This window comes from Pan troglodytes, chromosome 1 (genome assembly GCF_028858775.2).
Source record: "Pan troglodytes isolate AG18354 chromosome 1, NHGRI_mPanTro3-v2.0_pri, whole genome shotgun sequence".
Taxonomy (NCBI): domain Eukaryota; kingdom Metazoa; phylum Chordata; class Mammalia; order Primates; family Hominidae; genus Pan; species Pan troglodytes.
The window spans coordinates 211,209,479-211,224,080 of NC_072398.2; the positions used below are offsets into that span (position 1 = coordinate 211,209,479).

At 45.8% G+C, this 14,602-nt stretch overlaps 1 protein-coding gene across 3 annotated transcripts in view; it reads left to right on the plus strand.

The window, feature by feature from the left end:
- The window catches only part of PLA2G2A (phospholipase A2 group IIA), a 33,864-nt gene that overhangs the window by 17,283 nt on the left and 1,979 nt on the right, over window positions 1-14,602 (plus strand). The window contains exons 1-5 of one of the 3 annotated variants that reach the window (XM_001160501.4): window positions 11,583-11,656; window positions 12,328-12,438; window positions 13,137-13,282; window positions 13,492-13,636; window positions 13,895-14,001. In XM_001160501.4, coding sequence (XP_001160501.1) covers window positions 13,243-13,282; window positions 13,492-13,636; window positions 13,895-14,001 — 292 coding nt within the window. In that variant the 5' untranslated portion in view covers window positions 11,583-11,656; window positions 12,328-12,438; window positions 13,137-13,242. Of the gene's footprint in view, window positions 1-11,575; window positions 11,657-12,327; window positions 12,439-13,104; window positions 13,283-13,491; window positions 13,637-13,894; window positions 14,002-14,602 lie in introns of those variants that run through there. The other 2 variants (XM_063785379.1, XM_001160395.6) reach the window with 2 other exon arrangements.

Sequence of the window (14,602 nt, forward strand, 5' to 3'; positions counted from 1 at the left end):
ATCCCTGATGAAAATCAATGCAAAAATCCTCAATAAAATATTGGCAAACCGAATCCAGCAGCATATCAAAAAGCTTATCCACCATGATCAAGTCAGCTTCACCTCTGAGATGCAAGGCTGGTTCAACATACACAAATTAGTAAACGTAATCCATCACATAATCAGAACCAATGACAAAAACTACATGATTTCAATAGGTGCAGAAAAGGCCTTCGATAAAATTCAACACTCCTTCACGCTAAAAACTCTCAATAAACTAGGAGTTGATGGAACATACCTCAAAATAATCAGAGCTTTTTAGGACAAACCCACAACCACACACCAGGGCCTTTTGGGGGTTGGGGGGAAAGGGGAGGGAGAGCATTAGGACAAATACCTAATATATGTGGGTCTTAAAACCTAGATGACAAGTTGATAGGTGCAGCAAACCACCATGACACATGTATACTTATCAATACACCTGCATGTTCAGCACATGTATCCCAGAACTTAAACTAAATTTTTAAAAAAGAACAATCCAATTAAAAAACTGGCAAGAGACATGACCAGATATCTCACAAAAGGTACACAGATGGCAAATAAGCACATGAAAAGATGCTGAACATCATACGTCATTAGAATTACAAATTAAGGCTGGGCTCAGGGGCTCGCCCCTGTAATCCCAGCCCTTTGGGATGCTGAGGCAGGCAGATCACTTGAGGTCAGGAGTACAAGAACAGCCTGGCCAATATGGTGAAACCCCATCTCTACTAAAAATACAAAAATTAGCTGGGCATGGTGGTGCACTTCTGTAACCCCAGCTACTCATGAGGCTGAGGCAGGAAAATCACTTGAACCCAGGAGGCAGAAGTTGCAGTGAACTGAGATTGTGCCAAAGCACTCCAGCCTGGGTGACAGAGCTAGACTCCATCTCAAAAAAAAAAAAAAAAAAAAAAAAAAAATTACAAATGAAAACCATGAGATACCATTACACGCATATTAGAATGGCTAATGTCCAAAATACTGACAATATAAAATTGTTACTGAAGTGTCAGGAGTTTGGTCTAGGTCTTGTTGCTTACGGCACAGAAAGTCAATCACCAAGACAGTGAGTACTGCCAGGGAAGAAGGCTTTGATGAGATGCTGCAGCTGAGACAGTGGGAGATCAGTCTCAAATCCACCTGCCCAATCAATTAAAACTGGGAAGTTATATAGCAGGGAAGAAATGTATCCATGTGTAGGAAAACAACAATTAGGAAGGGATAAGGAAGAGGAGTTGGTCAATAGGAAGCAGGTAGTCAGTTAGGCCTATTGGGGGAAATTCAGTCAGATATCGGGCAAAATTCACCCCCGATATTTCATGTAGTTTCTTTTCTATTTTCCCTAAGTGTCAGCTGGTCTGAGAAATAAAGGGACAGACTACAAAAGAGAGAAATTTTAAAGCTGGGTGTCCAGGGGAGACATCACATGTTGGCAGGTTCTGTGATGCCCCACAAGCTGCAAAACCAGCAAGTTTTTATTAGTGATTTTCAAAAGGGGAGGGAGTGGGTCACAGAGATCACATGCTTCACAAGGTAATAGAATATCACAAGGCAAGTGGAGGCAGGACGAGATCACAGGACCACAGGACGGGTCGAAATTAAAATTGCTAATGAAGTTTTGGGCACGCATTGTCATTGATAACATCAGGAGACAGGGTTTGAGAGCAGACAACCGGTCTGACCAAAACTTACTAGGCGGGAATTTCCTCGTCCTAATAAGCCTGGGAGTGCTACAGGAGACCGAGGCTTATTTCATCCCTACAGCTACAACCATAAAAGACAGCCGCCCCTGAAAGCGGCCATTTCAGAGGCCTACCCTCAGGGATGCATTCTCTTTCTCAGGGATGTTCCTTGCTGAGAAAAAGAATTCAGCAATATTTCTCCCATTTGCATTTGAAAGAAGAGAAATATGGCTCTGTTCTGCCCGGCTCACTGGCAGTCAGAGTTTAAGGTTATCTCTCTTTTTCCCTGAACATTGCTGTTAACCTGTTCTTTTTCCAAGGTGCCCAGATTTCATATTGTTCAAACACACATGCTCTACAAACATTTTGTTCAGTTAACGCAATCATCACAGGGTCCCAAGGCAACATACATCCTCCTCAATTTAAGAAGATGAAGGAATTAAGAGATTAAAGACAGGCATAGGAAATCACAAGGGTATTGATTGGGGAAGTGATAAGTGTCCATGAAATCTTCACAACTTATGTTCAGAGATTGCAGTAAAGACACGCGTAAGAAATTACAAAAGTATTAATTTGGGGAACTAATAAATGTCCATCAAATCTTCACAATTTATGTTCTTCTGCCATGGCTTCAGTTGGTCCCTATGTTCGGGTTCCCTGACTTCCTGCAACATAGTCCATTATGACAGGCAAGGGATCTGGTGTCTTATTGTCCAGATGCAGTTATCTGGTAAGTTTCAATTCCTTGATACTATCTCAGAGGCTTGCTGGTTGGTTTCCTGAGAAAGGAAGTCAGATAAGACAAATGTAACTTTCTCAAGTTTTAAGACTGGGAGAGTCAATTTCCATGTTTATTCAAAGAAACCATAAACATCAGTTCTACAGGACAATTGGGCTGGTTTCAAAATGGCTGGTGAAGATGTGGAGTAATAGAAACTCTCATTCATTGTTGGAGGGAATGCAAAATGGTACAGCCGTTTGGAAGACAGTTTGGTATTTTCTTACGAAAATACACATTAAACTCTTGTTGTATGATCCAGCAATTGTGCTCCTTGATATTTACCCTAATAAGATGAAAACTGATTTCCACACAAAGACCTGCACATGAAATGTTTCAAATCTTTATAGCAGCTTTATTCATAATTGCTAAAACTTGGAAGCAACCAAGTTGTCCTTCAGTAGGTAAATGGATTAACTGTGGTACACACGACAATGTAATATTACTCAATAATAAAAATAAATGAGCTATCAAGTCATCAAAAGACATAGAGGAAACTTGAATGTATATTGCTAAGTGAAAGAAGTCAATTTGGAAGGCTACATACTGTACGATTCAACTACATGACATTCGAAAAAGGTTAAACTATGGAGACAGTAAAAAGATCTTGGTTGTCAGGATGATGTTTGGGGGAAGGAGGAATAAATAGGCAGAGCATAGAGAATTTTTAAGGTAGTGAAACTACTCTGTCTCATACTGTGAGAGTGGATACATGTCACATTACATTTGCTAAAACCCATAGAGTGTATAATACCAAGAATGAGCCCTAATATAAACTATGGACTTCCTTTGATGTGTCAACATCAGCTCATTGATTCTAACAGAGGTACCACAATGGTGGGGGATGTTGATGGTGAAGGAGGATGTGTGTTCGGGGAAGAGGGAAAATGTGGGGACTCTCTGTACTCTCAGATCAAGTTTATTTTGAATGTCACTGCTCTTTCAAAAAGCCTTTTAAAATAAGGAGAGGGAGAGAGAAGGAAATGCAGTGTTTAGCCTTCTAGCCTCTGCAGTACTGAGAGACACGCCAGAAGGCTGGAATAAATGTTGAGTGAGCTAAGCCACAGAAACCGCTTACCCAGATAACTCCTAAACTCCCTCCAGACCTCTGGTAAAGTGCCATCTCCTTAGAAAACCTTCTCTGATCCCCAGACTAGTTGAGGGCTCTCTGCCGCATGCTGTCCCAATGGATCATAGCACATGACATTCTATAATTGTGCGTGTGTGTGTGTACATGTGTATGTGTGTGCGTGTGATCATCTGACTGAGGTCTGTCTCTGTTGCCAGATTAAAAAATGCTCTCAGGGAAGAAATTGTTTCTGTTTTGCCCACCATGGTATTACCACATAGTGCCTGGATTATTGAGTAGGTCCTCAATAAATATTTATTGAAGGAACAGTGATATTTTTAAAACTGTAAGAAGAATGAACGCAAAATGAAAAGTCTAACAGAGCGTTCTGTTGCTGAGGCCATGGAGGAAAAGACAGTCTCAAACATTAGTAGTGAGAATGTGAGCTAGTTCAACCATTCTGTAGGAGAATTTGACATTACCTAACAAAATTACACATGCACTTACCTTTTGACCCAGTAATCCTACTTCTAGGAATCTGTCCAGAAGATACATCTCCAATGTTATGAAAATACACATGAACAGGTTGCTGCCTGAATCAATATTTGTAATTGTGAAACACTAGAAAAAACCTAAATGCCTATTCTCGGAGAATGGTTGGAAAAATTACAGTACATTCCCACAATGGAGGACTATAGAAATGCAAGAGGGGCTTTGACCCTGTCAGGGAAGCCACCAGGAAAGACTTCCCTGAGTTAGGAGGAAAAAAATTAAACATATTTTTTTTAAAGAAAGAAGATCTCTATCTGCTTATATGAAGTGATTTCCTAGATATACTGTTGGGTAAAAACAGCAAAGTACAAAATGAGCTACGATATGCTACCCTTTGTGTAAGAAAGCAGAGGCTAAAAGAAAATAAACATATACCTACACATTTATGCAAAAGATTCAGGAAGAATCAACCAAAAACGAATGAGATTGGCTACTATGATAAACATACCCTAGAATGACCTCCAGTGAGTTTACCTTTGTATAATCCTTTCCCCAAGAACCTGTGAATTGCTTCTAACTAACAGAATACAGCAAAGGATGTGGGGTAGTCAGACCCCTGATGAGGCTACATTATGGAAGATTTCAGTCTTAGCAGATTGGAGTGAGTGATTCTCCTGGTGGCCTTGAAGAAGGGAGCTGCCATGTTGTAACTGCCTATGGAGAGGAAGTCCAGGAGCTGAGGCCATGGAGGAGCATGGGGGCGGACCAAGCAGAGGGGTATGATCTTTACATAGGAACACAAGCCAAACAACTTGTTTGCAGTCTTGTGAGATAAGAAACCTATGTTTTTTGTTTGTTAGTTTTTCGAGACGGAGTTTCACTCTTGTTGCCCAGGCTAGAGTGCAATGGCGCAATCTTGGCTCACGGCAACCTCCGCCTCCTGGGTCCAAGCGATTCTCCTGCCTCAGCCTCCCGAGTAGCTGGGATTACAGGCATGTGCCACCACACCCGGCTAATTTTGTATTTTTAGTAGAGACAGGGTTTCTCCATGTTGGTCAGGCTGGTCTCGAACTCCTGACCTCAGGTGATCCACCCGCCTCAGCTTGCCAAAGTGCTGAGATTACAGGCATGAGCCACTGCACCCAGCCAGAAACCTATGTTGTTTTAAGCTGCTAAGTTTGTGATAACTTATTATGCAGCAATAGATAACTAACACAGTTACCTACGGGCCATGGGGAGAGAATGAGGTGGGAAAAAGAGGAAAATGAGAAGATAGTAGGCATGAGTGAGAAGCAACACCTCTGAGTATACTTTTTAGTATGGCTTTCACCTTGTTTCACATGGGAAGGCTTCACATACCCTCAAAAGCAATAAATAATTAAAATCAACGAGGAAAAAGGTAGAACCCAAAATGGAATACAAATGATGACAAATAAATTTATAACTATATGACAAATCAATATAATAACCACACTTAAGGTAGGCTGCAAGAAAAGAGATAACCTATGTAACTTCAGAAAACAGCATTTTTTTGGTATACCAAAAAGCTGAAGAGACAAGTAACTATACACAAATACAGTACTGTAGTTAGTAAATTTATTTCTCACAGAGTTATGGATTAATAATTCTGAAGCTACTTCAATTGCACTATAATTGAACAAATAAGTAAATATATTGTGAAAAATAAACTTGTCAGAGAAAGGAGTTATAAATAAGGAAGGGGGAGGCTGGGCGTGGTGGCTCATGCCTGTAATCCTAGCACTTTTGGAGGCTGAGGTGGGCAGATCATGAGGTCAGGAGATTGGCTAACATGGTGAAACTCTGCCTCTACTAAAAATACAAAACATTAGCCAGGCATGGTGGCAGGCGCCTGTAGTCCCAGCTACTCTGGAGGCTGAGGCAGGAGAATGGCGTGAACCCGGGAGACGGAGCTTGCAGTGAGCCGAGATGGCGCCACTGCACTCCAGCCTGGGCAACAGAACGAGACTCCATCTCAAAAAATAAAAATAAAAAATAAAATAATAAATAGGGAAGGGGGAAGGTTATAATTACCTATATGGTTTTGAACTTTTTTCCAAAAAAATAATTGGAGGTATCGGGGCCAGGCACAGTGGCTCACGCCTGTAATCCCAGCTCTTTGGGAAGCCGAGGTGGGCGGATCACGAGGTCAGGAGATCGAGATCATCCTGGCTAACATGGTGAAACCCCGTCTCTACTAAAAATACAAAAAATTAGCCGAGTGTGGTGGCGGGCACCTGTAGTCCCAGCTACTCAGGAGGCTGAGGCAGGAGAATGGTGTGAACCCAGGAGGCGGAGCTTGCAGTGAGCCCAGACGGCACCACTGCACTCCGGCCTGGGCGAAAGAGTGATACTCTGTCTCAAAAAAAAATAATAATAATAATAATAAGTTTGAAGATCTTGTGGTGCAAGAAAGGAAGTGTTTTTGCCTGAGCTCAGGAGATCGAGACCAGCCTGGGCAATATGGCAAAACCTCTTCTCTAATAAAAATACAAAAAATCAGCCGAGCATGGTGACACATGCCTGTAGTCCCAGCTATTCCGGAGGCTGAGGCACGAGCATGGCTTGAACCCAGGAGGTGGAGGTTGCAGTGAGCTGAGATCATGCCACTGCACTCCAGCTGCCTGGGCAACAGAGCAAGACTCTATCTCATAAAAAAAAAAAAAAAAAAAAAAAAAAAAAAAAAAAAAAAAAAAAAAATGATGAGAACATGTTAAGACAACATAGGTGTAAACTTAAAGGAACTCTTCATGGCCAAGATGGAACAATTTGAGTTAGAAAATAAATAGCATAGAAAATAAGCCCCTACTAATATAAATGGTTGAATACACAACTAGAAGGAAAAGTTTTGCCCACAGTAGAATTCAAATTCTTCATATAAAAAGAATGAGGAAACCAGGAAAACACCAGTAATAATTGCTATAGCCAAGAACCTTCGATTGATGCTGAAATGGCTGCAATTAGTGAGTGGAAGGAGGTATTGAGAGGTGACAGCCTGCTGGCAGCCCTTGCAGCTGTTGCTTGCTCTCGGCACCTCCTCTGCCTGGGCTCCCACTTTGGCGGCACTTGAGGAGCCCTTCAGCCCACCACTGCACTGTGGGAGCCTCTTCCTGGGCTGGCAGAGGCTGGATCCGGCTCCCTCAGCTTGCGGTGAGGTGTGGAGGGAGGGGCGCGGGCGGGAACCAGGGCTGCACGCAGCGCTTGCAGGCCAGCGCAAGTTCCGGGTGGGCGTGGGCTCAGCGGGCCCTGCACTCGGAGAAGCCAGCCGGCCCTGCCGGCCCCAGGCAGTGAGGGGCTTAGCACCTGGGCCAGCAGCTGCTGTACTCGACTTCTTGCCGGGCCTTAGCTGCCTCCCCGAGGGGCAGGGCTGGGGACCTACAGCCAGCCATGCCTGAGCTTCCCCGCTCTGCCGTGGGCTCCTGCGCGGCCCGCACCTCCCCCACGAGCGCCATCCCCTGCTCCATGGCACCCAGTCCCATTGACCACCCAAGGGCTGAGGAGTGCGGCACACAGCACAGCACTTGCAGGCAGCTCCACCTGCAGCAGGTGCGGGATCCACTGGGTGAAGCTGGCTGGGCTCCTGAGTCTGGTGGGGACTTGGAGAACCTTTATGTCTAGCTAAGGGATTGTAAATACACCAATCCGCACTCCGTATCTAGCTCAAGGTTTGTAAACACACCAGTCAGCACCCTGTGTCTAGCTCAGGGTTTGTGAATGCACCAATCGACACTCTGTATCTAGCTACTCTGGTGGGGACTTGGAGAACCTTTGTGTCCACTGTATCTAGCTAATCTAGTGGGGAAGTGGAGAACTTTTGTGTCTAGCTCAGAGATTGTAAACGCACCAATCAGCACCCTGTCAAAACGGACCAATCAGCTCTCTGTAAAACGGACCAATCAGCAGGATGTGGGTGGGGCCAGATAAGGGAATAAAAGGAGGCTGCGGAGCCAGCAGTGGCAACCTGCTCTGGTCGCCTTCCAGAGTGTGGAAGCTTTGTTCTTTTGCTCTTTGCAATAAATTTTGGTGCTGCTCGCTCTTTGGGTCCACACTGCTTTTATGAGCTGTAAAACTCACCGCAAAGGTCGGCAGCTTCACTCCTGAGCCAGTGAGACCACAAACCCACCAGAAAGAAGAAACTCCAAACACATCTGAACATCAGAAGGAACAAACTCCAGACACGCCGCCTTTAAGAACTGTAACTGTCACTGTGAGGGACGGCGGCATCATTCTTGAAGTCAGTGAGACCAAGAACCCACCAATTCCGGTCACAGTATGGTGAGAAAAGGGACATTTGAACCATCTCAAAGTATCTCCCCACAACATATTTATTAATTACAAAAGGAAAAATAGTAATTTTACAGTGGAGAAACCCGTCAGACACCATCTTAACCAGTGATCAAAATTAACATGAGTAGTAGTGAGATATACCAATATCATTGAGAAGGACACCATATCACTTTGTAACATTCTTGCTAAAAATACATAACCTCAATCTGATCATGAGAGTGTATCAGACAAACCCAAAATGGTTGACATTCTACAAAAGCTTGACCAGTACTATCTAACAGTATCACAGTCATAAAAGGCCAAGAAAAGTATGGAGATGTCACAGATTAGCAAAAACTAAGGAGACATGAAAACTACATGCAATGTGAGAGCCTGGAAGAAAAAAGACATGAGTAGGAAAACTGGTGAAATTAAAATAATGCCTGTAGATTAGTTAATAACATTAATTTCCTGGTTTCCATGATTGTACAATGGCTATGGAAGATGTTAACATTAGGGAACCTGGGTGAAGGGCATTTTTTCTGTAAGTAAAAATTCCACTTTTGCAATTTTTTTCTGTAAGTAAAAATTTATGTCAAAAAATTTTTTAAAGTAATGTATGTTCACAAAGGAACATTAGGAAACAGTAGCAGAAAAATTTCAACCGTAATCCTGCTATTAAAAACAACTGCTGGCCAGGCTTGGTGGCTCACGCCTGTAATCCCAGCACTTTGGGAGTCCGAGGTGGGCAGATCACGAGGTCAAGAGATCGAAACCATCCTGGCCAACATGGTGAAACCCCGCCTCTACTAAAAATTCAAAAATGAGCTGGGCGTGGTGGCACATGCCTGTAGTCCCAGCTACTCCGGAGGCTGAGGCAGGAGAATCTCTTGAACCTGGGAGGCGGAGGTTGCAGTGAGCCGAGATCTCACAACTGCACTCCAGCCTGGTGACAAAGCGAGACTCTGTCTCAAAAAAAAACGAAAAACAACAACAGCAAAAAAAACCCTGCTTATGCAGATATTGATTTGGCAAAAGAAAAAAACTAGTCAATATGCTGATTCTTTTAGTTATTCATAATGCAAGGAAAGTGTTCTGAGCACTGACTAAGCTCAAAGCACCTCTCTTTGAGCACTCCAATCTTGTGTAAAATTGCCACCCTCCTACTCCAGATACCCCTCCTCCATCCCTACTGTAAGAATTAAGGAAAGAGGAAAGAAACATGAAAGCTGGCTTGGCAGTCAAGGACAGGTTTATTTTAGAGAGGGGCAGCTGTCTGAGTTAGGTCAGAGGCACACTCTTACAGACTAAGAGTTTTTAAGGATTCAGGGTGGGAGAGTTTAACAGAGGCTTGGACTGCTTCTGTGTCTTTTTGTTGTGCCTGTCTGGAAGGGAGAGTTTCTGTGTCTGTTCCCATACATCTTTCTGCAGCCTCAGGCATACTCCCCAAGTCTGCTTTTAGCTTTCCTATCTTAGTGCACCTGAAGGGAAAAGAATGTGCTTATTAAGGCTCACTGTTTTACTGGGGCCCATTTTATGAGGGTGAAGTTTGGCAGTTGCCAGAGAAACTTTCCGCACACCTCCCTCTCTGCCCGAGCTGTCTTATCTGTGTTTTATCTGTGTTTTACTGTCTACTCTTTCTGGCTGTTTGTAGTGAGAGGAGAAATGATTTCCTTGAAATGCATGAGGCTAGAAAGGGAGCTGGAACTTAAAGTGGTGGTGTTTGTCCGAGATGACGGTGCTCCTGCCCTGTCACCTACTGCCTCTCTCCCCATTGCAGTGTCACCACCTATCACATGTTGTCATTTACTAGTATGTCTTTTGCTGATTGTCTGTCTCTTTCTGCTTAAGCGGAAGCCCCATGAAAGTAGAGGTTTCTGTTTGGCTTACTGAGTCCAAGGGCTTGGATTAGGTCTGGGATGGAAGATGAACAAGAGGCCAATTCATGGACTTTGAATTCCTGTAAAACAGCCTGAAATGATGGGAAAAGGAGAGGCTCTCTCCGACGTCACCAGAGTCCTTGAGCGTTGGAGTATTTCTTTCAACTGAAGCCTGGATCAGGGCTATCCAGATATACAGAGAGGGAGGCGGTTCTGCCTTTTGGAGGAACTACTGTTTCCGAAAGTGCAATGTTTAACAAAGGCAGTGGTCTACCCCTGGGGCATGAGACCTCTGAACTCTGACATGGCCATAAAGCCAACTGCTATAGGAGTGGCAACCCAGAGTAAGAAGAGTGAAGGAAGCCAACAGAGATCCCTGGAGGTTGTGTTAGTTTGCTTCGGGTTTGTATTAGATACTTTGTGGCTTACACAACAGACATTTTATTGTCTAACAGTTCCAGTGGCAGAAATCAAAGGGCCCAACGGGGTTGATTCCTTCTGAGGGCTGTGAGGGAGAATCTGCTTCATCCCTCTCTCCTAGCATCCAGTGTTCTCTGGTAATCTTTGCCATTCCTCGGCTTATAGAAGCTTCACCCTGATCTCTGCCTTCATCTTTGTATGGCCTTCTCCCAGTGTGCCTGCCTGTCTCCAAATTTCCCATTTTTGTAATGACATCTGTCATCTTGGATTAGGGCCCATCCTAGCTGCCCTAGTGACCTCCTCTTAACTAATTATATCTGCAATGACCCTATTTCTAAATAAGATCACATTCTAAGGTACCGGGACTCCAACACAGGAATTGAGAGCAGGAAGGAGGACCACAGTCCAACTCCTTACACAGTCGAGCACTGGAAGTAAATGGTATTCTCGAGAGGAAAGCTGTCTGATGGCTCTTGGGATAGACTAGGTTATGCTGCAGCAACTGCCCATCTCAATTATCATCAGCTTAATACAACAAAAGTCTATTTCTCACTCACACTAAGACCCCTGTGAGCTGCAGGACTTTCTAGGACAACTGTCTTCTGTGCTATGATTCTCCACCCCAGATTGTTTTCATCTTCTGGTTCTACCAGTGGGGCAGGGAAGGGCTGGGGAGTTGCATCTCATAGTCCCCTTGCTGGAGAAACCTGGAAGTGACCCTTTATACCAATGCTCATGTTTTACCAGCCAGCAGCAGGGCCCTAGGTCTCTATCCCTGCAAGGGGCTCTAGAGTGTAGGAACAGATGGAATGTTCACAAGCACCACAGCCCCTGCCACAGTGACTTTTTTAGGACTGGTATCACAGAGTGTTTACTTAAGGCGGTGGAAGCTAAATTCTTAGCATGTGCTGGAGAGCAATGAAAAAGATATTTACTTTATGAATTAAAGCTGGAGTCAGTGTAAGCCCGAAGGTTGAAGGAAAAAGAGCAGCAGATCCAGGGAGCATTCACCTGCCCTGTCTCCAAACAGGTGAGGATGGGGAATAAAGTGAAGGCAGTGCTTTGGTGGGAACTTCAAGGATAGCCTCTGGCTTTTTCCAGGTTTAGAAGCTCATGTGGGACAGGGGTGGAGGAAAAGAAGAAAGAGGAATAAGAAGAGAAAGTTGAGGCCCTGGCCCAAGTTAGTGGGAAGGGAAATCCACCCCCATTAAACCCTCTCCCTGGTGGACTGTGGGGTGCACACGTGAGGCGTGCACAGGTGCTGGAACATGGTAGAGGCCCAGGACATACTTCCTGTGAATGAATGATTGGGCGGCTGAATGAATGAGTACCACTAAAAGCCCTCTTTTCTATTCCCAAATGCCACATTGAGCAGAAGGGAGCAATCCTTGCTCAGCAATTGGTAGTCCCTTCGGGTGTGCAAATGAGTCCACAGCCTGCAACAGCAGACAGTCTCTGCCCCCCTTAGAGGCGATTGCAGGGAGATGGCTGACCGTTGATCACACCCAGAGCTGGTTATGGGAATTTACTCCATGGAAAGACTGCAAAACTGCCTGAAATGTGTTTTGGCATCAGCTACTGACATGTAAGGTTTCCCAATCCTCAACTCTGTCCTGCCAGCTGATGAGGGGAAGGAAAGGGATTACCTAGGGGTATGGGCGACCAATCCTGAGTCCACCAACTGACCACGCCCATCCCCAGCCTTGTGCCTCACCTACCCCCAACCTCCCAGAGGGAGCGGCTATTTAAGGGGAGCAGGAGTGCAGAACAAACAAGACGGCCTGGGGATACAACTCTGGAGTCCTCTGAGAGGTAAAGAGCCAGCGAAGCTGATGTCCTGTCAAGAGCAGAATTCCTGCTCATTCGCTGCCTTTGAGAGTGGCTGTGTTGTGCATGCATGTGCATGATTTGATATGTACGAGAGGGTGTGTGTGCATGAGTGTGTTGAGTGAGTATGTGAGTGTAGTGTAAGAGAGGATGTTCGCACTATCAGGTAAGTACGAGAGTGTATGTATGTGGGCATAGGTGTGTTAACATGTATGTGTTTGGGAACTTGTGTATGTGGAAGGGGTTAGAAGGCCTAGAAGAGAGAGGTTGATGCTTTCATTCTGGAGGAAAATACTGAGGCCGAGCCTCCATGGGTGCCTTGGAGACTCCAAGCCTTGAATCCAGTGTGGGGATATGCAAGCTATGTCTAGCGAGGGACACATCCTCTGACCTCAGGAACCTCCCAGGTAGTTGGGAGGAACCTGGTTCCAACCTCCCAAGAACTCTCAGTCTGATGAGGTACAGGGGAGGTCTCATTAGTGTATCATGGGATTCTCCACAGGTCTGAGGGCCTGATGTGTGTGAAACCATTCTGCAGAGCTGGGAACGGGTCAGGAGGTGGTTGTGTGTGTGTGTGCGCGCGTGTGTGCATTGCTGGAGGGCACTCCTTGTGTGCTCTGAGTGTGACAGAGGAAGTCACCCTGGACTTAGGTTGGATGGGAGAGCATGTCTGTGTGTCTCAGAGCCACCAAGGAGGAGCAGGGGAGCGACGGCCGGGGCAGAAGTTGAGACCACCCAGCAGAGGAGCTAGGCCAGTCCATCTGCATTTGTCACCCAAGAACTCTTACCATGAAGACCCTCCTACTGTTGGCAGTGATCATGATCTTTGGTAAGAGCTGACCCTGACCTCTGAGCATGGGGGGACAGCCCCAGAAGGGAAGCACTCTTGTCCCTTAGTTTTCTCTCCCATTGCAGTGATCCTCTCTCAGGGGGAAAAAAGAAGCCATTTGGGAGGAAGGAGAGTAGCAGAGAGGGGCAGAGAGGGGGGGCACAGAACCCCATGCCCCATCACCGGACAACTCCCAAATTTCCTTCCAGGCCTGCTGCAGGCCCATGGGGATTTGGTGAATTTCCACAGAATGATCAAGTTGACGACAGGAAAGGAAGCTGCACTCAGTTATGGCTTCTACGGCTGCCACTGTGGCGTGGGTGGCAAAGGATCCCCCAAGGATGCAACAGATCGGTGAGGCCACCTATCCCTCCCTACCCTCCTAGACTCTGGCCCAGGCAGGGCTGGGAGCTGCAAAGACAGTGCCGGTTCCTGATGGGCACAGAGGTGTCAGGATGGCCTGGCAGGAAAAGCAGCCGGCATGTTGGAACTTCTGCTCTAGACTGTTGCAAAGTCACTGGGTCTCTGCCCAGGGTCCAAGGGGGTGAGACCACAGGCACCAGGCCTCCTGGAGCTGTGGGACAAGAGCCCCAACAGGGTGTCTCCTCACAGCTGCTGTGTCACTCATGACTGTTGCTACAAACGTCTGGAGAAACGTGGATGTGGCACCAAATTTCTGAGCTACAAGTTTAGCAACGCGGGGAGCAGAATCACCTGTGGTAAGAGTCCTACCTCACCATCAAGTGGCCCTCATTTGTTTAGACAGTGCTGGGGACTGTGCTGGGCACCAAAGATAGACACAGAGGGACACAGTTCCTGCTTCAGGAAGCTCACGGTTGAGTGGGAAGCCAGGAAAGTGAAAATCCAATGTAGTAAAGACTCCAGTGGGATGTAAACAAACAGATAAGGCGTTAACACAGCCTGAGGCTTGAGGAAGGCTCCTGGAAGGGGTGACCCCTAAGCTGAGTCTGAAAGGCTGTGCAGAGAGTCAGGGAAGAGGAGGGAGCATTCCCAGAAGAGGACACAGCATGGTCAAAGGCACTAAAGGGCACTGTAAGCCATTCTGTACTGCCCAGCAGAAACATGAGGAAGAGAAGCAGTGCTGAGCCATGACGCTGGAGACATAGGAAGGAGCTAGGTCAATCCGGCCCTCCAGGCCGGGCTGTATTTAGGTTTTGCCCTAAAGCAATAGGACGCTATTAAGCAAAGGAGCTACAGGGTCAGATTTGCATTTTAGAGGACTCACTGTGGGGACAGGGTCGATGGAGACAAGTGGAAGAGGGGCAGAGAAAGCTATTGCCATCATGCAGGCAAGAGGGA